General features: G+C 40.1%; 1 protein-coding gene across 7 annotated transcripts; it reads right to left on the reverse strand.

The window, feature by feature from the left end:
• Positions 1-1,000: 1,000 nt before the first annotated feature.
• On the reverse strand, positions 1,001-26,501 carry clip1a (CAP-GLY domain containing linker protein 1a). Of its 7 annotated transcripts, none has more exons than XM_039620280.1 (27): positions 26,349-26,501; positions 22,176-22,474; positions 20,993-21,546; positions 20,153-20,277; positions 19,842-20,058; positions 19,528-19,725; positions 19,347-19,438; positions 19,071-19,131; positions 16,784-16,888; positions 14,690-15,598; positions 14,416-14,532; positions 14,049-14,106; positions 13,820-13,903; positions 13,556-13,712; positions 13,234-13,399; positions 12,622-12,837; positions 8,619-11,072; positions 7,844-7,981; positions 7,575-7,681; positions 7,295-7,415; positions 7,129-7,181; positions 4,949-5,066; positions 4,273-4,405; positions 3,696-3,748; positions 3,079-3,084; positions 2,424-2,551; positions 1,001-2,121 (listed from the first exon to the last, which is right to left on the reverse strand). In XM_039620280.1, exons 2-27 carry the CDS (start codon positions 22,264-22,266, stop codon positions 1,893-1,895), a joined length of 6,690 nt encoding a protein of 2,229 aa, XP_039476214.1. In that variant the 5' UTR covers positions 22,267-22,474; positions 26,349-26,501; the 3' UTR covers positions 1,001-1,892. The 7 variants fall into 7 exon arrangements, with proteins under 7 accessions (XP_039476214.1, XP_031611171.1, XP_039476213.1 ...); XM_031755311.2 differs by having other exon boundaries at positions 26,241-26,501; XM_039620279.1 differs by lacking the exon at positions 26,349-26,501 and adding an exon at positions 25,699-25,829.

Below are 26,501 nucleotides of genomic sequence, written 5' to 3' on the forward strand. Positions count from 1 at the left end.
TGGAGTAACAACAAATATTTCCATCTCATCTCTTTTCACTTCTGTAAAGTTTCTAGAAAATTAATCGAGAATCTGACCCGTTAAACAAGCTAAATTGTGATCATTGAAATGTCAGCAGTGAGATCGAGCAGAAGACTGAAACTCTCTGTGAAAGAATCATAATACATCACTGTTGACCTTCAGGTCATCAGTGACTTCAGTAAGAGCCGTTTCTGTGCTGTGGTTGGTTCTGATTGGTACTTATCAGAAATACTGACATTAAAAGTATGAACATATTTTTCAATTAGGGTGGAGTGGATGGAGACAAGTGTCAGGGGTGATTTTTGGGTGACAGAAGAATAGCAGCAACAGTGAAAAGGACTGTTTATAAGATGGTAGTGAGACCTGCTGTGATCTATGGTTTGGACATGATAGCCTTGACAAAATAGTGATGAGACCAGGATGGACACATTAGGCTGAGTGGTTTGGAGACAAAATTAGAGGCAATGCTGAGTTGGTTTGGACGTGTGCAGTGGAAGATTAGTGGCTACAGTGGACAAAGGATGCTGAAGGTGGAACTGTCGGGCCATAGGAAAAGAGGAAGACCACGGTAGAGGTTCATGGATGTAATGAAGGAGGACATGCAGGAGGGTGGTTTGACAGAGGAGTATATCACAGATCATAGCACTTATGAGAGTCTTACAGCAAATATGAAGTCCTTATTAAAGGGGATTGATAATATAATCAGGTGTTAAAATATATTAAATAAAAGAAGACCTCCAGGCAAGTGCTAAAAGAATAACTTGGCTTCTGGAGCTTTCTAAGTGTGCCTCCATGAACACGTTTGCAGTCTGTTGCAGTATATTAAACAATTCCCCCCTAGATTAGTACTCTGGTTCTGAAATGTATAAAATAAAGGTTTACATATTTAGTGTATTCTTTTCACTATATAGTGCACGAAGGCAGCAGGATTCAGGTGTGACACACATATATTATTATGAAGGAATTCTGCACAAAGATGCTTCATTTACCCATAAACATTTTATTTATTTATTTTTTTAATACACAGATATTGAAAACATATTGAGAGAAATGCCAAAGTGTTTCACCGTTTCATACAGAAATGAACTTCTAAGAAACTTTTTTGAGAAAGGCCATTTTACAGGAACTGAGGACTTGTAAGCATCAAGTCCATTATTTAACAGTTTATTTTGTTCTTATCAATCTTCCTGCAGTCCTTTTCAAAGTCCATAAAAAAAGGTCCCTATTAAAGCCAAACAGCACTGCTTTTTGCTCCAACTCCGTATCAGAGCAAGGAAACCTCTCCCTGTTACAAATTTACACTCATACTATCAAATCTTTAAGTACATAGCATTTCCAGGCATAAAAAATAAACTATAGCTCCCCGACCTTGCGCAAACTGACATTTGTTTTTCAATCAAGTCATTTACAGCTTCAAATAAACAACTTTTATGATATTATATTATCTCTGTAACCCTCTTACAAGCTGTGCAAACGGTGTTAACATACTGATAAATTAAACGATTTGAAGAAGACTGCTGCTTCTCCCAGAGTGATACATCCACCTACATTAGCCCCTCACTCACACAAACCCAGGATATCAAACATTTTTTTTTCCTTCAAAGACATTTACAATTGCAAATAAAACTGTTATTTCATGTGTAGCAGTTTATTTGAATGAATGAAGAGATTCTGCCAAACCTTTCTCCTCTAAGAGCGCTTAAGGGGTGGTGTGGACAACAAAGATGCTTGAAAAAAAAAAAAACAAGCACACAAAATGCATACACACACGCACAATTAGGACCCCAGAAGCACAGCGTAATCCAAAATGGTGTGCAAATATAGTGATTGTGCGAACGAGGGTTTAAAAAAAAAAACAAAGCAAAAGGGCTTTAAAAGGTCTGGTCATCGTTACAGGAGTCAGTCCAGTGCCCAAAGACCTCACAGATGTCGCAGTAGGGCCGCTCCTCACCCTTATTGCCGTGGTAGGTGGTGTGTGGAGGGGAGTCTGGCATCTGCGTTTGCGTGGGACAGTCCTCAGTGTCGTGGAGGTCAAAGCAGTCGCAGATGTCGCAGAAGAGCCTCGGGGGAGGTTTTTTCTTTGCAGGCTGCTTGTCGTGGCTGTGGAGCAGGAGAAAAAGGAGAGGAAGAAGGAGAAATTGACAAAGAAGAAGCAAAAGAAGGAAGAAAAAAGAGGAGAAGAAAAAAAAGGGTATAAAAAAGGAGAAGACAAGAAGAAAAAACCACAAGAAGAAGCAAAAGGAGAGAAAAAGGAGGAACAAAAGGAGAAAATCATGAACAAAAACAATGGAGAAGCAGCAGAAGAAAAGGAGGAAAGGAGAAGGAGAAATTGTTTAGAGTCATCGCCACACAGCGAACATCATTTTAAACACCTGAGAAGCTCTTTTGTGAATTGGACTTACCCGTCATAGTTATCCAGCTCGCTTGGATTATTCCCATTAAGGGCAGCAGCTGCCATTTTTTCCAGTTTGTCCTTGAGCTCCTGGTTCTTTTTCTGGAGGTCCACAATGACTGAATTCAGGAAATCAATCTGTAAAGGAAACACACAACATTAGCATCAAGGCTGCCCCTGGAGAACAATGAGCACAACATTTTCTAAGATATTAATAATTTTAAACAGCTAATGGGGGTCTTCCTCTTAGACTTATTGTACTATGTTCAAAGGCTTTGATTACTAAAACAATGTGGATAGTAACTATGGTGATGTTACGACAACAGTAACTACGTGTCACTAAATATTCCCAAAAATTAAACCCCCCTTATAAAACAAATAAAACCCCCCCAAAAAAAAGGTGCCGAGTGGCTACTGTGAGTCAAAGAAGAATCAAAGCTTGAAATGAGCCACAAAGAAAGCTCGTTTATGATGATTAACGGCTGCCAATTAAAACGTCTGAATTTTAACAGAGCGCTCACTGAACGCTTAAATCAAGCTCGATTCATCTTTGGAGGACATTTGTAGTTTTCACACCAAATAATGTGACTCAACCACATGAAACATAAGAGCCACAGTGATGGACAAACATGCACAAGTGAAGCTGATGAAAAACAATAACAAACCGCTGCCTGATGGTGGTGCAGCATTGCCAACATCAGAGACAGGGCAGAGGAGAAGAGTTGGAATAAAGAAAGAGAAGGAGAAAAAAAAAGAAAGTGAAATTCAAATTAGGACTTCTGCTCGACAACACGCTCAAGTCATCACAGACACGTACTACAGTATAACATTTTTAGAATAAACATGGGAGGGAAACTCGTGAAGCTGGAAACACGCTCACAGAGGTGACCCGATGGAAGTGTGTTACCAACTTTTTTGGCTTTATCAGTCATCCTTGTAGAGCCTGAGATGACAGAAGCTTCAAATACTTTCAGTGAAATTAAACTCCACTAAATTCACCTCCACAAAACATTATACTGTAAGAATTAAATGAGTCAACAGAACTATAAAGTCCACTATATAGCCTGTTGCTACAAACAAAAACAGTGTCATTTAGTAGTACTGTATGAGCAAACAGCCCAGTCATTCACAAACAGCATTCAGGAAGTTGTTTCCATACAGCTGCCCCAAACGGGCAGGGTAGGAAAGCACTGTTACACTGAATGTGTTAAAAGAATAAAATAGACAAAGCAAAACTCTCAGTCTGTTCACCGATGTCAATCGGGAGTGCTGCAGTACACACCTGACTCTCTGCAGTCTCCTTATCCTCCCTCATTTGGTCCAACACTGCATCACCTGGAAAACAGAAATTAGTTTACCTTTGGATGGATGCACTTTCAAGTTTAATTAATTCTGTTGCTATCAAATGGCTGCAGTACAAGATGAGATTAAAGGGTTAATGAGGTATGTGGACCTGGCTAGACCGCCACAGCTACTCCAGTCTACATAACATAAGCATGTTTGTGCAGTTTTGGATTAAAATCAACCTTCATGGCATATTTTCATTGACCTTTTACTCTCAGTATCCTCAACATGCTATATAGACTCTTTGCTGAAGGAATACATTTTATACATTTTTACTGCTGAGCAGTAAATGACTAACACTGCAGAAGAAAGCGGTGCTGCACGCGCTGCATCATTGTGGGAAGACGCAGGAACACATCAAATGCACCCCCCCCCTTTTTTTTTTTTAATAAATACAAACACACATAGCCTGAAGCACAGGCCAGCAGAACACCATTCTGATATCAATTATCTGAGCCAGGTGAAACAAAGTCTAGCTATGTTGAAACTGTGCACTCTTGTGCCTGAGGACTTACCAACAGGCCCTGCAGTCAGATCCTTCTCCAGTCTCTGCACACGCGCCTGTAGAGTAGCTTTGTCCTGCTCCAAGGATTGAATTGTACCCTGTAGTGTCTTAACTGAGGCACTTTCCCCACGTACTACAGCCAGCTATGATGAAAAACAAAACAAAACAACCCTTGATATTAAATTACTGAAACAACAATGTTTCTTTTCAGCATTATAGTACAAAATAAACACACATTGTACAAATACAATCTCAGCCAATCTTCAAGCCAAGATTTGAGAGTATATTCAAAATAAGAAGACGAAAGCAAAACAGAAATGTGTCACCACCTCCAGATGTTTCTTGCATTTCACATATGCACTTTCAAGTTTCATTTTTAAGCAGAAAGCGTGGCCACACTTTATGACCTAGAAGTAACTTCCTGTTTCTAGCCTCTGACTTTTAAAGAAATGTGCCTCGAACCTCCAATTAAAAGCTATACCAACTGTGACAGGGAAATGACACTGAAAGCCACACATGGCATTTAACAGCCAGCTGACATAAAAATGTTCCTTGGAGCAAACACTTGGTATTGCAGTGCACAGACTCCATCAACAACAATCAGATGAAAAGGTTTGTGCTTCAGAATTATGTTTCAACATCCTTCCCCTGTCTGTGATTTGCTGTAACAACTTAAAATAAATTACCTCGCTCTTGAGGTTTTCCACCTGCTGGTCCTTTTCTGATATTAAGGCACTGTTTTTATGGATGGACTGTTGGAGGGCAGCCTTCTCCTTATCCAGCTGTTCCTTCAAGGTGCTCTCACTATTTCACAGATTTCAGGAGACAAATGGAGAAAGTTTATTTCTACGGACAAAATTTTCTAATTGTAAGACAGCAAATGTACTGAAGACGACGCTAAAACTGAGATCCAGTACAAACAACATGTCATGCAGGTGGGATGGAGCTGTAGGATAAATTACAAGCATTAGTGTCTTGTACAGATTTACAGAAATGTGGTCAATATACACTCAAAAGCCAGTTCATTAGGCACACCTTGCTAGTACCAGGTTGGACTCCCTTGTGTCTTCAAAGCTGTGTTAATTCTTAGTGGCACATATTCAAAATGTGGCTGGAATATATGTGGTTGCACATCTATGATGCTAATCTCTTTCCCACCACATCCAAAAGGAGCTCACTGTCATGTTCAAGAAACCAGCTGGAGATTATTTGAGCTTTGTGACATGGTGCATTAGCCTGCTGAAAGCAGCCATCAGTAAACTGGTACACTGTGGTCATAAAGTGATGCACATAGTCAACAACAACACTCAGACAGGTTGTGGTGTTTTAACGATGCCCACTTGGTAGCAAGGGGCCCAAATTGTGCCGAGAAAATATCCCCCACACCATTACGCCACCCTCACCAACCTGAACTGCTGATGCAAGGCAGGACGGATCAATTTTTTCATGTTTTTTTGCACCAAATTCTGAACCTACATTCTGAATTTTGAAGCAGAAATTCAGACTCAGACCAAGCAGTGTTTTTCCCACCTTCTATTGTCTAATTTTGTTGAGCCTGTGCAAGTTTCCTCAGTTTCCCATTCTTAGCTGACCAGAGTGACACCTAGTGTAGTCTTGTGCTGCTCTAGACCAGCTTCAAGGTTCGACGTGTTCAGAGGCGCTCTTCTGCATACCTTGCTTGTAGCAAATAGTTATTGGATTACTGTTACCCTTCTATTATCTTAAAGCTGTGTGGTCTTTCTCCTCTGGAAGAAACAAGGAATTTTCATCCCGAGAACTGCTGCTAACTGGATATTTTCTCTCTTTTTTTAAAAATCTATCTTTATAGAGATGGCTGGGTGAGAAAATCACAGCAGAACAGCAGGTTTTTTTTGTTTGTTTTGTTTTGTTAAATACTCAGACCAACAACCATACCATGTTCAAAGTCACTTAAAACACCTTTCTTCCTCATTCTGATGCTCAGTTTGTACCTAATGAATTGGCGAGTGAATGTATATTTACACTGTGACATGACTGACATGGAGTAATATTAAAAAGCATTAAGTACCTGAAGGCATTATTTGGCAGGCTTTAAAGGAAAGGAAGAGCATATTCACTTAATCATCAGTTCAGATGTTTAGTAGCTGAAGTCATTCGTGTATGCTGTTTATAAAAGGCTTTAAAGTGGACCTCCTCATTCCCAGCGCCACATTTTTATCTTGCACTCTACTAAAGTAGCTTTCAATGACCAACACTTCAAATGATCAATCATTATCTTGCACTGTGAAACAATACATTTCCTCAGTTGTCTGTCTGGGAAAAAAAAAAAGCTAATTGAGCTACATTTTGAATTTTACTATTTTACTTTTTTTCATTGGCTGCATCTAGGCTTTTTTTGAACCTGGTGGCTGGGCGCCACCTCCTGCTTGCCAATGTGGACAACAGGCTTAAAAACCCTGGGAGGGGGGGGCAACTTTTCAAATGCTGTAAAAACTGAGACTAAAATGGATCAATAATATGAGGGTGGATATGAAAAAGTTATGCAGCAAGATTATAGCAGGACATGTTGTTTCTCTGAATATTCAAATGATAATATTATTAATATTAGTGTGGATTTAGTCAATCACAAGCTGTACAAACCAGTGTCTATATACATTTCTGGTAACAGATGTATATGAGGGGAAATGCAAAGAAATATCAAATTAAGTAGAAGATTTTTTAAAAGACTTTTTAAATCTTTTTCTGCAAAAGCAAGAATCATAAAGTGATATTTACTACATATTTGTAAGTGGTCTGATTATTAAAAACAAACATTTCATGAAACCAAATAAAAACATATCAGGTCCACTTTGCGTGAATCACGTAATGCAGGTGGGAATAATTTTACCTTTGTTTCAATTGTTCCAAATGTTTTTTGAGCTTTGAGTGCTCATCCTTAAGCTGGCAAAGGAAAAAAAAAGAAAAAAAAAAGGTGGTTAATATTCAGTCACTGTCAGCTGAATTTAAAAATCAGAATCATGTGGGTCTCTGTATCCAAAGAATAAAGTTTAAACCTTCACAACATCACTCTGGTCTCTGTGTTTATTATCCAGCTCCTGAGTCAGTCTGTTTTTCTCATCTTGGAGCGTCTGCAGGGACTGCGACTTCACAGAGACCGCTTCTTTAAGCTCCTCACTGGAGAAAAACCTTGTTGTAATTTTTGTTCAACTCATCCAAGTAATTTTTCAACTCAAATAGACCATACACTGGCTTTTCATATCTTTACAATAATATACTATTTAGTTGTCAGTTGATTAGTTGACAGAAAACAGTTGAGGATGAGGATGTACTCACATTTCCTGGCACAGACTTTTGCTCCTCTGAGTTTCAGTGCAAAGCTGCTCTTTGGATACATTAAGATCTTCTTGATACTTGGAGTTCTCTTTCTTCAGCGTTTCCAGCTTTAAAAAAAACAAACAGACAAACAAACAACAAAAGGTGGAGATAAATACAATCGGAATATTTTTACTTCACACCATCACTTTCACATCACTTTATACAAAAAGCCACTTCTGCCCAAGCCTACATTATTAGAGGTTTCTCTTCAAAATCCCATCTGTTACCTGTGTTTCCAACCCCTGCTTGGAAGTCTGCAGCTCGTCCAGCAAAGACTGGACTTCATTCTTCTGCTGCATCAACACGACCTTCTCTTTTGTCAGCTGTTCGAGAGCCTCGGCTGTCTTGCCAGAGGCCTCTGCAGCCTAAACAACGAATGGTCAGAACAGATTGAAATTAAAAGCAGGTTAGGACACCAAATTACTTTAACCAAAACACTAGAATTAGAAATGCGCAGATCAGATTTAACTACTCGTAATGCATGATTTGTTTTGACACCAATTTAAAAAAAAATGTAATTAACTACATGTTAAATAATTTCCTCAAATAGCTCGAAAATTATCAGACCTCAGGTTTTTGCAATCCAAGTACAGTGTGCCTAAAAATGAGCAACATGAAGACAATAAGGAAACATAATTAGTACATAAAGACTTAAATCCTGTGGCCTCAGAACGGACACTGACAGCTGATTGTCTTGTGGAAGAGACAGTCAACTATTTAAGCTATGGCATTTCTCATTTATCATTGAGCAGGACCCAGATAACCTAACACCTACATAATCATATGATCAACAGGAATTTTTGCCCAACATCAGATCACGTTATAAACCCACAGGCTAAGGCTGGGAGCTAAAAGAGGTCAACACTGGTTAGTAAATGGAAAGTGTTAAGACAAAGAACAGAGGGACAGTGCGACAAACCAGCAGGCATGCAGTGAGAGGGTGACATAGCCCCAGCCGTTCTAACGTGTGTTAATCAGTGATTACTACTGGAGGACAAATACCTCAAGCTGCTTAGAAACGGCATTTTTTAGCTGTGATTCCAGCTGCCTGACTTGCTGGGTGGCTTCATCCCTCTCCACCTGGAGGGCATCCTTCTGAGCTGTTAGATGTGCGATGCTGGAGGAAATTTCTTCTTTTACAGCAGTGGAAGCCGATACCTCGGCTACAGCATCTTGATATTGCTTTTCCAAAGTTTCTTTGTCTGTCTGTAGGACCTTAACATCTACCTGTAGTTTTTCCTGACTAACCTGCAAACACTTCAACTCTTCAAGAAGTTTTGATTGCTCTGCAAGCCAGTTCTCCTGGTCCGTCTGGAGGGAAGAAATCCCCTGCTCTAGTTTACACCGGCTGGCTAACAGCTCATCCTTCTCTGTGGTCAGTGAGGTCATCTGTCTGCCCAGCTCCTCCAGCTTCGATAATAACTGGTCTTTATCTTCTGTCAACTGAGAATTTTCTTGCTCTTGGCGCTTCAGTTGTGCCTTCAAAGCCTCCACATCCACCATAAAGGCCTTCTTTTGCTCCTCAGTATTGCTTAAGTTGGATGAAAGCTCTTCTTTTTCCTGAGCAACTTTGGACAAAGCTCTCTGCAGTTCCTCAATTTGCTTGGAAAGATGATCGTGGTCAGACACTGCTTTACTGCGCTCATTAGATTCAGTCTGCAGCTGGGTCTCAAGTAGATTCTTGGCATCGGAGACTGAATTAATCTGACTTTTCAACTCCTGGATCTCCTGAACCAGCTCCTGGTTCTCCTTCTGCAAGGACAACACTTTTCTCTCTGCCTCAGTCTGTAAGGACTGAAGATGTTTGTGTTCTTCTGTAAGTTTCTCTACCTGATTAACAAGCTCAGAGTTAGCCTTCTCAAAATTCAGTTTTAGTTTACTGTGCTCTTCACTGAGTTCAGCTTTGCTCTTTTCAAGCATTTCACTATCAGAGGACTTTTTCTTCAGTTCATTTTGTAGGCCAGCCTTTTCCAGTTTCAAAGAAGTCAACTTGGCTTCAAACTCTTTTTTTTGCAGTTCGGTTTCCTCCAGCACTGTTGATAAGTGATTCTTCTCCTGAATAAGGTTAACATTAGTTCTGGAGCAACTATCCAGTTGGTCATTGATTGTTCGGATATCACTAGCTAGCTTATCACGTTCAAGAGAAAGAGCACTTTTGTCAGATACGGTCTTTGTGTGCTTCTCTTCTAACTCTTCCTTCTCCCCAGCCAAACGCTCATAGTCCATTTTCTGCTGCTCCAGCGCTGAATCCAGGCTCATCTTCTCTTTTCGTAAAGCATGGAGAGCCATCTCTGTTTCAGAATTCTGAAGACGAAGCGCTTGCTTCTCTTGCTCAACAGATGCTAACGTTTCTTCAAATTTCTCTCTGGTCTGGGTCAGCTGTTCTGTTGATACTTGAAGCTTTTCCTTTAATTCTTGTATCTCTCCGAGAAGCTCTTCTTTCTCGTTAGAGGTTTTTCTTTGGATTGCAAGAAGGTCTTCCTTCTCCTGTAGCAAGTGAATCCTTTCAGAATCAGTCACTTGACTGCTTCTCTTGAATTCTTCAAGCATCTGGGCCAAGCTAATTTTTGAGACTTTAAGTTCTTCACATTCACGGATATAGCTCTCCATGTCTTTCTTTGTAATACTAAGCTTATTCTGGAGCTCCTCCTTCACAGTCTCAAGGCTCTTTTTGTCCTCCACAAATGCGCTGATTTCAGAGGACATCTCTGCTTTCTCTTTTGTCAGCGATTCTGCTAGGGCTTGGAGCTGGGTGTTCTTCATTGTGAGATCTTCTTTTTCTAAGTTCAAGGATTTCAGTTTTGCCTGCAACTCAGCATTCTTAGCATCAAGACACTTTTTAGCATTTCTAGCAGAATCTCTCTCCAAAATCAGATTGTCCTTCTCACACGTCAGCCTTGACTTGCTTTCATTAAGGTCCTCTTCAAGCCGGTTTTTCTCCTTGCAGACTTTTTCGTAATCCTCAAGTAGCTGCTTCTTTTTCGCTTCAATTTGCTCAATGTCCTGTTGATGCTTTAGGATAGAATCATTCTTCTCTGCATTTTGTCTTTGAAGCTCCTCGATTTCAGCCAGATTTTCACTTTTACTTTGCTTCAGATCTTTGATTTCAGTCTGTCCTTCTAGAAGAAGGCTTTTGAGCTTGTCGAGTTCCTCAATCATTGAAACCTTCTCTTCATCTGAATGCTTCTTAGTGGCGAGCAGTTCATCTTGGCGTTTTGTTAGCTTTTCTCTGGTTGTAAGCAGTTCTTTATTCTGGACTGAAAGTTCCTGGTGAATAATCTCAAGGGCAGAAAGCTTAGCCTGAACATCTGAAAGCTGTTTCTCCAGTTTGCCTTTCTCAGCCTTAAAATCCTCACTTTTCTTATACATATTTTCCAGATCTAGGCTTTGCTTTTCCAGTTTTTTGGACAACTGTTCAACGTCATGCTTGTAGGAGTCAAGCTCAGCAGAAAAACACTGGGAAAACAAAAGATGACAGAAAAAAAAAGGGAGGGGAATACCCAAAGCAAGGAATGAATGAATACAAAATAAACCAAGCAGATATGGATATCAGTCATATGCAAATGGAAAGGTTAAGCTGCAGAAGCATCAAAAATGGAAAAAGATCACACCAGAGCTTACACCACAATGATTTTCAAAAGATATACATATATAAATAGGAGGCAGAACATTTTCACTTTGGCTTTCTTTAAATACGACTTGAACAGTGCATCTAAAATGAAGCAATCAAGATGTGATTGAAAACACTTTCACATTTAAATTAAAGGGTTACAAAGAATATTCCCTGAACAACTTAGATTGGTTCCCTTTAAGCCTCACATTCACAATGAAAAGCTGTCAGCAAACCTTTTGGTACTGTAATATACATCATCCCTTTATTTTTCAGTTACTGGACAACAGATTGATATTTGTTCATGAAATAATGAGAAAACTGGCCACACTGGGGCCTGAAATTGATCTTCTATATAGAAAGGTCTTGAGTTTATTCCATTTGGTTAGTGGTTGACAGTTAACAGGTTAAAGAGGTGCTGATCAAAATAAAAGAGTCCATAATCAGGCTGTGGTGATTATTAGATTGCAGAAATTTGAGGTCCTGGAAGACCAAAGAGAGCAAAGACTGATAGTATCAGATGAAGAAAACCAAACCTTTTGCCAGCACCTAACAAAAAGTAGTTTTGAAAAATTCACAAAAACACATTAGAACGCATCAATACTCAACTTTGGTTCAACCAATCAACTATTTCAATCTCACGACTAATGAATGTAAACTAAACTTTTTAAGTGAGCACTGACACAAACAAATCAATTTTTTGAAAAGTGAAAATGTTCTAATTTTTAACAAAAGAAAAAAAGACAAGCTTATGAAACACGCTAGCAGGGGCATGCTACAAATAATAGTTATCACTTAATGTAATTAAGAGAAATTTTAAATCAATACTTAAACATACAATTTGTAATGGTCCAGTATCCACATTATAAATCTGTACAGCTCAGCAACCAGTATGATGTTTTTTTTAGAGAAACAAATTCATAAATTTGGACAATAACTTTGTCATTTTGGGTTTATGTCTGTAATTGTATCCGTGTCATCCTGGTCTGAAAACTTTCTTAATCCATGGAAATCCAGATTCATCTGAAGGTGAACATGGGATCCATGTGCACAGCATTTAAAACTAATCATTTCTCTTTATGTGAATGTTTTTCCATTAATAACCATAAACCGTCTATAAACACAGACAGAATTTTATAAGCTCTACCCCTGCAAGCATGCAATCCATGGTGCCTATAATTGTAGGGCTTGTTATTAACTGTAATACGAGGGGAAATGAGCAACTCAACATAAATAATGTGTATGGCAAAACGTAAATAAACAACAACAAAAAAAATCCAAAACAGTTAAATATATCTTCCTCATCGTTTTCCGTTTCAACCGTTTTAAATCAGTCACTTTTGAGGCTACCAAATTGCCAAAAATAAAAATGCACCAGAAGGTGTTTGCGCTTACCTGGGCCTGCTCTTTGTATGGCTGCAGTTCAGACACCATCTTCTGTAGCTCTTGGGTTTTGTCCTTGGAGGAAGAGAGTTCCTGCTTCAACTTGTCAACCTGACTCTGCAGTGTTTCAAATTCCTTCGCATGGAGCTCAGACACCTGAGAGAGGGATTTCTCCTGTGAGGCCTTGAGCTCCTCAACCAAGGTCTCACCCTGTTTAACAGTCTTCTCCTAAAGAACAGGGAACAAGAAAGGGAAAAACAACAATAAAATTTTTGTCGCCTTGTTTTGATGCAGCTCATGTCTAAAGAATATGTTTTAGTGGAATAATTTACAATGAGTAATAAGCAATATGTTACTTTAAAAAAGGATTCAAGTTAACCAAAGGCTCAGGGTCAGTTTAGAAAAATAAGAAAAGAAAAAAGTTTGTAGAGGAAGATGACTGTCCACTGTGAACAGGCTGATTAATTCCTGCCATAAGTTAACCGTTCTGACGTTAAAAGAAGTGTTTGTGGGTTATGAAATAAAGATGCTGTGAGCATTTCTAAAAATAGATGTGTGCATTGAAAATGCTAGCTCAACATATGTACTCAAAATATGCATCAAAACATATTTTTAGTGACTAACCAAGGCAGTGATCTTCTCCTGAAGGGTATTTATTTCAGTCTGATGTGCCTCTCTAGTCTCTTTGAGCTCGTGCTCTTTGTGGGACACTTCTTGTTGGAGTTGTTCATTTAAGCGTGCCACCTTCTCCTTCTCCTCTGCTAGATGATTTTGTAACTCCTCCAGCCTCCTGTGTGATGACAAAAGAAGAGGATCATGTGCAGTGAACAGTCGGATAAATTACAAATTACGTGGACTAAAACAAAAGAAAAACAAGTATCTGACTCTTTCTGAGGAAACATTGTAATCAGGTCATATTTAATGATGGAAAATTAAAGTGTGGTACCTTTCTTTCTGTATGAGCTCTTCATTCATTTTGGTCAGCTGTACAGAACTATCACCTGATGCCTTCATCATATCAGAGATATCATTTTCCAGCTTGTTTTTGTCTTTTGAAAGCTGCTCGTTCTTTTCATCTGAAGCCTTTAGCTTCCTCTCTAGCCCTGTAAAAAAACATAAAAATAAAGATGACTTTGTTAAAACAAAAAATGTACACACACACACACACACAATATTTAAAGATAGATCAATGAAATGATAATGAGCTTACCAGCAAGCTGACTTCTTAATGACTCTGATTCTTGGGCCAAGGATGTGTACTCCTCTTCTTTCTTACTCAGTTTCTCAAGTGTTTCTACAAAAACAAAACAAAAAACAAACAAACAAAAGAATTACATACTAGAAGATTTTGCACATTAACAACGTAGAATGACAGCAGATGACGGGAAAATGGGATGTGAAAACATTTCAGTAACTGAACACAGAGTGACTCAGATTACCTTGCATAGTTTTTGATGATTTAGTCTGCTCCTCTGTGCTTTCAGCCACCTTTTGTTTCTGTGGGCAAAGTGAAGGAAAAGTTTTTTCATATGACACTTCTACGATAGACAAACTGCCAATACGTAATGTTTTAACTGCATTCGATACTGAGATCAACCCACTAGATCAGTAAATATGAGCTGACACTGGCTTACAGCAGATATACATGCAGATTTGTTGTGTGAGAATATAATAAATATCAAAAAATAAAAAAAAAAACTGCAGCAGAGAAATAACAGAAATAAGATAAAGGTAAACTTTGGAAAAAAAGGAGGTACAATTTGGGAAGAATATCTCCAAAACCAAAAATTAAGTCACAGTTCTCACCAGGCCTCCAAGTTCTTGTTCCAGGGTATCCTTCTCCTGTATTACAGTATTCAGACTCTGCTGTAAAGAGAGGACTTCCTGCTGTTTGCCTTCCAGCTGAGAGTTTAGTTCAGCAACCTTTAACATATAAAATGGATGAAATGCATAACAAACCAAAAGCAATGATTTTATGAAAATGGTACACCAAGCCAAGGATAATCACATCACCAGGAGAAAAATATGGCACATAACAAAAAGGGAGCATTTAGTGATCATGAAGTTACTAAGAACCCACCTTGGTATCCTGCTTGTCTCCTTGGCTCTGTACCACCTCTAGCTGAGCTTTCATAGCTACAAGCTCCTGGTTACTTTGTGCTACTTTGCTGCGCAGAGCCACCATTTCCGCCATCTGTTCTTTGGTTTCTCCATCCTTGTCTTGAGCCTGTTGTGCTAGCGTCGCTTCCTTCTCCTCAAGCTCCTTTACCCTAAGTTCAGCAGCATGAAGCTTTCCAAGAACATCCTCCATCTCCACCAGGTGCTGCTCTTCTGTTTTTTCAACACTGGACCGAAGTGACTCCTCCAGTCGCTCTTTGTCCTCAGTCAGAGACAGCACCTGTGCCTTCAGCACCTTCAACTCCTGAGTCCATGCCATAGCTTCGGCTTTGTGTTTGGCTTCGGCCTCCTCCAGAGCTGACTTGTGTTCCAACTTCAGCTTCTCAAGTGCACTTTTGGTTTCTACAAGTTCTTCTGTCTGAGCACCTGCACCTTTGCTGAAGGACACCTTCAGCTCTTCCATGGCTTGCTGGTGAGAGGCAACGGCAGCCTCCAACTTTGAACGCCACAGTTCAACAGCGTCAGCATTCTCCTTCTCTGCCTGACTTAAGCGCATCTGCAGCTGCTCTTTGTCACCAGAGAGCCTCACAGATGTAGCCTGAAGCTGAGCAACTGCATCACTGTGGATTTTTTCTTGAGCTTCTAGCTTCTCCTTGTATTTACCCAGCTCTTCTTGAAGACTATTTTCTTGAGAAGCCAACTGATCCCTCAGAGAGTTTATTTCTTCCAGGAGGGGAGAAAGAGTAGAGTTTGAGTCCTCAGAGCCCTGCTGGACCCCAAGACGCAGCTGCAGGTCAGCTACCTCTCTTGTTCGAAGTGCAAGGTCCCTCTCAAGTTCCATAATACGGGATCTTTCTGACACAGTAGCAACCTTAAAAAGTGGGAGAATTTTATTTAAAAATGTATCTCAAACTAGCCTACTAAATATCTTAGTACATTTTTTAAAAGGGATTAATAAGATTATTTAATAACTAACTTTTACTAAATAAATGAAAAACTAATTGTTAAAGTAATTTAAAGTGATTACTGGGTGAGAATTTTTCTCAATTTGCTTTTTTTAAATGAGAAGGATACAAAACATTTGATGTTAAAAAAAAATCATTATACTGACCTCTTGTGGTTATAAACGGTATGATCCAAATAATGGAAGTGAACACTGAAAGCATGTATGGAGCTACAGCAGTGTGCAAGAGATTTTCCACCAAGTATTAGACTAGAAAGTGTCCTCACTGACATCATGATTTATTAGACGCACAAACTAAAAACATCTCAGGGAGTCCTGATATTTTATAGTACTTTTACACCAATCAAGCTCTGGTACAAAACTATTTTTTTGTTTGTTTGTTTTACATAGTGCATATTTTTACCTTCCCAAACACTAAGTTTTAAACCTACAGGCCGAATCCTCCTCGAAACTATACATTTACTGTGACTGTAACATGTAGGTGGACTGGTCTGGGAGGTGGATCTGGTTTTAAACTAGCAAAATGCAGGGACACCAAATAAGCGGGACAAATGGATGTCAGGAAGGACCGGGAAAGGAGAACATAGGATAACTGGGAAAATGATTAGCTTGGTACAAGCTGGGGAGGAGTTTGTCTGTCTGGTTAAGCAGTGATACCACAAAACCATCTGCTGGAAAATATAGGTAAAACATGCGTCTCTCTGTCAGATGCACATGGTTATTGTTTTGGAGGTCAAAACCTCCATATTTTCAAAATATAAAGATTTTGAGTGGACCAGTGTAAATTTGAGATAATTTAATATCTGATAAAGTGTGACAAAAGAAACTAATACTTTTGACATTTAATTTGCAAACTGTAAGCAGGGCAGACTAATTTAGGATTTTAAATGTACCAAAGATGTTTAATATTTTAGAATATGATTTAATCTGCTTTTTAAGATCAGGGTTATTAGTTTTATGTAAAGCTGAAATGCATCTGTAGGATACATTTACCACAAGCCCATATACAGCAAGAGTCCAGTTACTGCTGCACATTTTTTTGGCTACGGGCCTTTTTCCCAACGCAACACGCTGCAGAGCAGAATTCATTACCCTAGTGTCTTCTAACTCTCTTTGGAGTTTCTCAGCTTTGGTCTTTTCAAAGAGCAGGCTCTGTTCAAGCTCCTTAATGTGGGCATGCTCCAGTCTGGTCTGCGTCTGTTAGTAAACAAGGGGGAGAGGAAGAAAACACACCAGTGCCACCATCACATGCCAGCCCAACGCAGACAGAGAGGGAGGGAGACAGGAGAAAGGAAGGAGGGGTTGGATAGGGATGACAGTGAAAGTGTGTGTGTGTCTTTGTGTGCAAGTGAGTATTTAAAGGGTTGAGGGAAGGACACTGGGTGGGTGTGGATAGTGGTGGATGAGTGGAAATGAGAAAACACCCCCATGCAGAACTTTCAGGCTGTGCCATAAACAGCTGCAAATAGGGATTTTTTTTTAAAGAAACGGTGGGGAGAAAAGAAAAAAGAAAAAACAAAACAAAACAAAACAAGCAGCGGACGACGGGGGCATGTAGTATGGATGTGCAGGATGAGTATGTTGATGGAAGCAGTTTAGAAGTAACCATGCAAAAAAAATGTCACCTGGTAAACAAATCACACAGACTGTTATGATACACAGAAAATTTTAAACTGTGTGCCAAGCCAGCAAGTAAAATCAAGTTAACATGACTTCACCACGGTGTGGAGAGAAGGCAGTACTGGGAGTTTCCTGATCCCTGTGTGTCACTAACACAAAGTCGGTGCATGTTAATATACAGAAGATGTCCGATTTTACCAGACGAAGTCAATATAAAGACATTTATTATTGTGGTTTTCTATATACAGCAATTAGTGTTGTCAATACCTACACTGCTTTCTCTCTTTGGTGATGAGGCCACTGTCCACACTTTATATATTTAGTGTTGTGAGAAACCAGCAGTTATCAGACCACCATGTGCAAGACTTGTGACCAACTTAACAGAAATCAATAAGTAACAGAAACACTTTAGGCTCAAGAATAGAATGGATCTCAGTGGCTTTCTCTGTATTTTGGTGCTACAAGTACAGATTTTTATGGAACCTTAATAAAGCATTACTTAGAAAAACGCTCTGCTTCTAATCTTACATAAACACAATAAAAGTTAAAAAGAGGGTTTGTTTGGAAAATTGGAATAGCACCACTTTTAAATGTATGTAGACCATGGTTTATCCCAGGTCTTCATTGGATACAACTGGATAAAATAAACTAATATTTAACAATCTGATACACCATATCCAGTCAGTGGTATGGACGTTGAACCGGTTTGATTAGAAAACTTAAAACACATATATTAAATTACATTTTAACTCTTAACATAGGTGTTATTCCTCCCTGGTTGCAAGCGGCAGGCTCAGAAATTAGGACTGTGACTGGGTAGTGAAAAGACAGGGGAGCATTTCCAGTGGTTCCATGCCGAGCACTGGACCGACATGAAAGACGAAGATGGGAAGGAAGAAGAAGCAATAAGACCGCGTCACTGAACAGGGAGGGTTACTGAGGGTTACAGCTCAACATTAGTACAACTTCAACAGCTTGAAGTTAACACATTATTTTTTAGTTTGGTGGTCATATTTTTTTTTTTTTAACTACACAAAATTATTTATGAATATCTGCTGCTTTAACTGTTAGTACACACATTTAAAGAGAAGGAAAATTGAGTTTCTAACCCTGTAGCCCACAGTTTAAAACATCTATTTTGAGCTAGGATGCCTTCAGAGTAACAGAGGTGGTTTCCTGTGCAACACTGTGGAATAAATAAATTCTTTAATTAGAAAAGAAACACAGATACTACTGAGCTACTGCACTCTCAATATTGCAACTCGGGATGCAAGTTGCTAAAAACAAAAAAAACAAAAAAAACCCCAACCCAATAACAAATGGTAAACAGATCATGACATAATTTATCTGTCTGCATTAAGTTGGGAGTTACATAAAACTAACACTTTCAAAATCAAGATGTCAGATTTGATGTCAGAAATGGGGGCAGGTTTAAATGCAAACACTGTATTGACTTGAATTGACACTTCTGTGAATCTCATGTAAGATTAAAGTAGATATATTATATTATATTATATTATATTATATTATAGGACTCTAGTTGAGAAGCTTCGTTTGATTTGAAATTCAAAATTCACCAAACTGGACCTTGGAGTAGCTACTCCAATTTTGCTCCAATTTTTACCAACATTTTAAATCCCTTTATTATGTGGGTTTATGTAAACTGGAATTTCGGGCACAGTAAATGGGGCAGCCCACTGCATCTGAAGTGTAAATTTAGATAAGAAGTCAGTGGTGTGTATCCGTGCTGTGTATTTACCTCCAGGTCTCCTTTGGTAATGGAAACTTCCTCAACACGAAACTGAAGGTCCTCCACCTTCCTATTTAACAGAAACATATTTACTTCTCTGAGGCACAAGCCACCTCTAAACTGCAGTGATCAAGAGCGATGCCAACAACAAATTTATTACCTTATGACTGTAAAACAACAGCACTGGGAGCAAAGCTCTCACCCCACTTTCAGTGTCTCACAACACTGAAACTAGAGGACCTAATATACTCTCATGGGCATCTTTAACTAGTCCCACACTCTCACCTGCGCTCCTCCTCAAGCTGATTCAGCAGCTCCACCTTGTCTTTGTCTGCAGCTTCTACCAAGGCACGCAACTGATCCATCTTTGCCTCCATCTGTCAAAATCACAGACAAACATTTAAAGTAGATAAAATTAATACATACTAAACTCTAACTGTAGTTCAGGCTCAGTGACTGAGTTGACCTGCTCATGCTCATCCCTGAGCAGGGTAATTTCTTGCTCCATTTCTCCAGCATGGCTTGTGGCCTTGGCAACTTCTGCCCTCTCCATGTCCCTCTCAGCCATGAGCTGCTCAATATGCTGTTGCTTTTCCTTCAGTGCCTCTTGCAGGGCTGTGGTGCCTGAAATCTTTCGATTATACCTTGAGGATGTCTCTGTCAGCTGTAGAAAGAGAGACAGGTACCATGTTCATACTGCTGCGTGTCTCTCACCATAATGCCGCAGGTAATACACCGTTGTTGTTCTTTGTTTTGTTTTTTTAAATAAGTGTGTCTCACCAGCCCTGTGCGGCTCGGCTTAGCACTAACAGAAGATGCCACAGAGCTCATGGTACTGATGGATGAGGCACTGGGGCTCCTCTTCAGCCCCGCCGGGGTGGCCACCACTTTCCGAACGGTTGTTTTTGCTTTGGCAGGCGTAGTGGAAGGAAAGCCAATGCGTGTGACTTTGTGCACTGGAGCAAATAAGCCATACTTGGGCTGGCACTGAAAATATCTGAATACAACCACAATAATAAAAGTGTTAAATAAAAGGAGGAGTGTGGTTGAGTTTATACACAACTTGTTTATAGATCTTGTGGCTTCTGTACCTTGTGCCTGCCACTGCCCCATCATTCTTTCCTAGGGGCTCGTCCAATTCCACGCCACACCACTCGCCTTTGGCAAAGTCTGTCTCTCCAAGGAAGCGTACCACTCCTGCCTTTGTACCACCAACCTGAGAGGAAATACACCAAAGATTAGCCAACATTTAATTCTCTTAACAGATGAGAGGGGACTAAAAAGTAATCAGCTTTGCCTGGTAATAAATCCCAAGGGAGATAATTCCATAAAAGCAACACATGCAAACATGCCAGGATTGTGGGGTATGTGTGTGTTTATTAAATTTTATTTTTATAAATAAAACATTTATAAAATAATTTATAATAATAATAAATTATTTATAAAATCATTTATAAATGAATAAATGATTTTAAATTGCACAGTTGGAAAGTTTACTAAATTTGGTAATGGTGAGCATATTTCCTCTGCTGTCCAACAGGCATGAGTAACACTTCCTCTTTACTTAAAGTGCTACACATCCTCGTGATTGTGGGGAAAAAAGGAAAAGGAGGAAGCAATGCACTCAACATCTATAAGCAGACCTGAGTGACTGTACCAGACTATACTCTGTTACTAAAACTACTTCACTGACTCAGAAGTGAATGTTTCAAAGTACAAGTGAAAGCAACCATATTTCATTTGTTAGTTTCCCAAAAACTGGAGGAGGGCTTCATGAGTCATGTGATTCTCGAGGCCCTGCTGACATTGCTAAAACACAAAAGGGAGAACCTTCAGATTTTTGTAGCTTTGCTGAAATGTTCAGGGAAGAAAACTGTAAGCAACCTTTTTTTTATTTTTTTTCTACTTATAGAAACTTTAACAAACTTTACCAACACACGGTCACCAATCTTCAGTTCCCGTTCCCCCTTCTTGACCGATCCAGTCTCTGAGAGGTTGGAGACAGATTCACTGTTTGTCCTTGCAAGGTTGGAAGATGGGGTAGCTGGTGTTGTTGGTGTTGTTGCTGTTGTTGCTGTTGAAGCCTTCTTGGCTGTCGCAGTACTTGAAGGGGGTGCTGTTTTTGTGGCTACGCTTCCGACTGAGGGAGTGGGTGATGCTGCGCGGGATGTCGGTGCCGTCTGAGTTCCATTAGCCTCTCCTTCTGTGCGAGACAACTTGGAGGGGCGGGTAAAAATCCCTCGCAGGGCTTCACACTGAAAGTATCGAACCCCTGCTACTGACCCATCGTTCTTCCCAATTGGCTCATCTAGAACAATTCCCGCCCACTGTCCTGGGGCAAACTGCGTTTCTCCCAAAAACTGTATGTAGCCCGGCTTATTTCCATTCACCCAAACTCGATCCCCAATCTGGAAGCTCTCCTCCACATTCCCCGACTCTCCCGTGCTGGTACTTGCAGCTGATTTGTCTGCAACAGCAGTTTTAGCTGCATTTTGGTGAGAGGGAGAGCAGACTTTAAGAAAACTCCTTAAGTTATTAATTTGAATCAGAGAGACACGTCACAAATGCAGAGCAAACACAGCACACCCCTTGTATATATATTTTTATTAGTGCGGTCAGCGTTAGTCTCGTTAAAATGACGTTAACGTCATAACCGCATTAACGCAGCAAATCTCCATAAGCGAGTCAACGTGGATCGCCCCGTGCGTGGGGCTGCACGGCACTAACGCATTAACGAGCTAACCACACTAACGGTGTTGACGCCGTGCAGCCCTGCGATCCGCGTTCACTTGCTAACGGAGATTTGACGCGTTAATGCGGTTATGGCGTTAATGTCATTTTAACGAGATTAACGCTGACAGCACTAATTTTTATATTTATATAACACTATAAATGTACTGTCATCTGTTTAAGTCTTGCTGCTTAACGGGGTACCAAAGGGAAATCTTGCATTAAGAATATACTAATTATTTATTCAAGAATCAAATTTCATGTTTACGGTAAGTTTAAAAACAAAACAAAACAAAAAAACACCAAACATGTACATTGTTTTAAATAAGGCTATACCTGCATTCAAATGCTACTCAGCTGAAGAGGTTGGACATGTATTCCTACCTGTGCTGGGGTTGGTCTTGGGGGCTCCTGTTCCAGGTGGCCGAGCTATCTTGCTAGGCACTTTAATGCCACTGGGCTTGGCTGTGCTCATGTTTCCTCCTGTGATCTGAACCACAAGGCTTGTGTTCGTCCCTGGATACAGACTGACCCCAGACCATCAAAACCACTGCCTGCTGCTCTGGAATGGCGATGCTTTTTCTCTCCGCACCAAAATTTAATAAACAAAAAAAGAAAAAAAAAAGAAAAAAAAAATGAGGAAAAGGGAGAAGGGAGAAAAAGCGCTTCTTACAAAAAGGACCCTGTTGAGAGAGAGAGGGAAAAACAAAACAAGTAACATTACTTGATTTTGTGAACCTTTACTAAAGTATTTTTACTCATCAGTCAATAACCCTTGTGTGCCTTCTGTCAATATCCTCTGCCTTTAACTCTTTTTGTCAATGACAAAAATAATTTGTTTAAATAATTTATTTAATTTATTTAACTAAACTAATAAACAACAGTGCACCTGTTGCAAGCCATGATCTGTAGACTTTGTTTTTAGTGCTGTGTAATGGAGGTATTTTGTTATGACAACAAGTTCCTCGGCATACACGACATCACAGTTAGACCTAAAAATACCCCTTCACAGCCTGACCAACGTGCAGTCTGTGGTAGTGCCATCTGAACGTCTGATAATGTGTGACCTTAACTACAGACCACAGACTGTGTCACAGAGGGTCTCTCTCAATCTATCATTCTGACATCGAACAACATGTAAGGCTTGGCTGGCAGCTTTTTATAAAACTGGATTACTGCAGAAACACGACCACAGGCAGCAGATTATCCTGTTTGTCAGATTACCTCAGCACACAAGCAGATTGGCTGAACACTCCATTTTAACAGAAATTGTCTGTCACTTACTTGACACAAAAACTGTGCAATCATAATCATAATGTTTTATACATCTGCTGACCTTTAACATGCACTTAGGCAGGACTGGAACACAAATAGCTATGTATTATCTGACTTCTATGAAGTCTGTGTTGTTTAAGGTAATTTTTTTGGCCATGTGATAAACAAAAATTATTTTACGCTCAAGTAATTGAAACCAAACCAGCACAATTTATTTTTCCTATTGCAATACTGTCAATTTTCCTTGGGGAAATACCAAAAATATTTTTATATGCAGGAAAAAACCCTGCATATGTCCCCATCCAGCCGAGACACTGTTTATACAAGTATGGAATATCACACACGTTTTTGTATGTAATCTGCAAAGAAATTTGCTTATAACGAAATTCTACCAGTATACAAACAAGGGTTTTCATTTAGTGTACTGACACTTAATTCTGTACTTGGGCTTCACCTTGTCATGTTATGAGTGAAAACAAGGAGCTCAAGGGCTTGAACAATGTCAAGAAAATGATTTTATTATACGTAGCTATTCCTGTAATCATTGACCGCAAACATCTGAAACGTTCCGGGACAATGAAACAAGCTGTGTATGTATCGAATTCCTGAGAGCGTTAAAAGTTTTTCACTTCAAAACAAACTATGACATGAACCTCTTTGGAGTCAGGCGACACGCTAATCTTCAAAGAAAATAAATTCAATGTAAGACTTGTTCAACAGCATCACACAAACATACCTTTCATTCCTGAAAGGGCCTAAGAGCTGCACTACACAGGTTTATCTAAACAACTTAAGAAAGGAAGCTCTCACGCAGCCTCCAAGATATTTCTCAGCAGAGAGTGAAAGGTGGCCATCAGCAGACACGACCCAGTTTGAAAGCAGTGCTCCAGTTTTATCCCGCTGTGTCTTTGAGTGACGACTGACTCAAGCCCTCAGGTCAAAAATAGGCGAAACAGGGAAGCCATTATAGCTGAAGACTGTCTATGCAAGACTGCACTTTCTAGTCTGATTGACCCATGAACACGTGGTACAATACGCAGAGGTTACATTCATTGTGCAGAGAGTTTTGAAAGCAAAAGGTTAGTTCTATCAGAAAAACCATGAAGCTCTAGTACAAAAATCACATGAGCTTGACCAGAGGATGTTACAGCTCTGATCGGTGAGCTGATGCTGTCAGCTGAACATGATCCTCTCACAGTGAAGAATTTCCCACAGCAGTAATGTTAATCTTTTGCCACTGACTCAGTCTAATCTGTAGCTTGGGAAAAACACCAAATACTCAAGCTTTGCAAAAGTTAAAGAGATTTAATACACTGATGCCTGCAAAAAAAAGTATAAATCTTAACTAGATTCACATTAAATCATATGTAGTATGATTTTATCTCTCCCCTGGTGTAAATAAACAAACAGAAACAGGTAGAGAGTAGCTTGTAAAGCAGAAGTGAGACTTCTCAGAGACCTTCATTAACATAGATGACTTCCATTTTCACAACTGCATACGTTTGCATGCTCAGCGTCCATTAAAGTATTGGATATGAGTGTTATGGCTCTGACAGATGATTTAACTGTCCTCCACCTCCCCCACACAAAACAGGATGAAAACAAATTAACGTCCAGACAGAAGTTCTTAAAATTCTTCAGTATATTCACTACTAGTTGGAAGGAGTTAATGGTTACCCAAGTCCACATGGTCTTCCACAAGGTTAATATTAGCCAGAGACTTCACTACTGAATCAGGCCCATTTCCACTTTTTGAGCTGCCAAGGTATCCCTTTAAACTCCTGCCCCAAACAAAGACCAAGTAGGGTGCATTTTATTGCGTCCATAAGCAATAAACTAATACCTTTACATCTTCAGATGTGTGCATTATCTGACATGACTCACACATTCTCTCTCCTGCTTTTGTCATCTTAAGGCCAAGTCAAGCTCTGGCTCTTCCTATTTGAGGAAACATCTGCAGGGAGGATTATTCAGGCCCCTGCTAGCACTGACAAACGAAGGCAAAGAAAAGCCTCAATGGTACAGAATTAGAGCCAAAAGCATCCTGTGTCCTCTAGCTTCACTTGTTTTGAATTTAACAACCCTCACCTTGCTGCCATTATACAGACACACCCCTGTCCTACACAGATCCTGGCTCATACCAATGTGAATAGACATAAATAAGCCCTGGAATGACCAAAAAACAGACTTCCTACCTCTTTAATGTGTTCTTACAGTACTGAAACATCACAGAATGGCATGTTAAAAAGATAGCATTCATGAGCCCCCTGCCTCTCATTGCAAGCCATTTTCTCATATTCCTGGAGCATCAGTCAAGCAAAATATCTCAAGGAGGCCTTTGCATGCTAAGCTGCTTTTTATTGTTTTCTGAAACAAAAAGGTTTAATTATACCAGCCCAAGTTACACGTTTAAATGGAAAGCGTCTCCGTTATTAAATGCAGCTTCACTGACACACTGCACACTGTGGCTGAGCTGTAAACCCAGTTATCTTTGTGTCAGGTCAGCGAATTTGCCTGTAAGCGACACTCGCCTTGTCACCTCTGCCTACCAGTGGCTAGCGGACCGAGGAGCTGTCGATGAGGTGGCACATCTGGTAACGCTGCTCTAAAAATGTCCTGTCAGCTAACTCACCTTACCAGCTAGCTGAATGGTAGCTCTTCTCCGCTAAGAATGGGAGACATTAGCGCTACACAGGTTCAACACGTCCATACCTCCCACATAGCCCCCCAAAAGAAAACGGTGTCATAAGCTAAGTGACTGAAAGGCAAATTCCACAAGTCCAAAAGTCTCCGCAATGTCACCGGCGCTCCAGCAGGGCACACTGCTGCTACAAGTTCACTCAGCACACGTTAATTGTTAGCTAAAATCATCTGTATCGAATGAATTTCCGTATAGTGTTGTGGCGCTGAGGTGCCTGGTCACCTCTTCGGCTTAAATGGATCCCGGTCGGGGGGGGAGATGTGATCAGTTGCTAAGTAACGCTAGCAGCGAGGCCCAAAGCGGTTCAGTGAGCCGGTGGTTAAGACCACAAGCAATATGGGCTGGTTAGCTAGTAAGCTAAACTAACACCTCACCTCAAGTAACGTCTGAAAACACCTGAACAACTTTCACGCGTGTTTATCAGCCGCTGTTGGACCAGAAAATACACGGAAACGGGATGAGGAAGTACTGACCTGATGTGTTTATGTACAGACTTCGTCGTCCGAGGGGAAAAAAATAACACAGCTAGCAAGCTAAGTACAGAACCTCGACGACTTTTAGAAGAACTACGTTCGACTCACACACGGGGAGGCAGGCACAGCCCAGCGTGCGAACCGCCTGTCCAACGGCAGAGGGAAACGTCAGGGGCGGGAGCCGACCAAAGATGATATGTGCCGAAAGATGGAGCACTCCATTGCCTCGAAGGCTGAACGATAGATTAAAGAAGCTTGTTT

This window comes from Oreochromis aureus, linkage group 12 (assembly GCF_013358895.1).
Source record: "Oreochromis aureus strain Israel breed Guangdong linkage group 12, ZZ_aureus, whole genome shotgun sequence".
Lineage (NCBI taxonomy): Eukaryota > Metazoa > Chordata > Actinopteri > Cichliformes > Cichlidae > Oreochromis > Oreochromis aureus.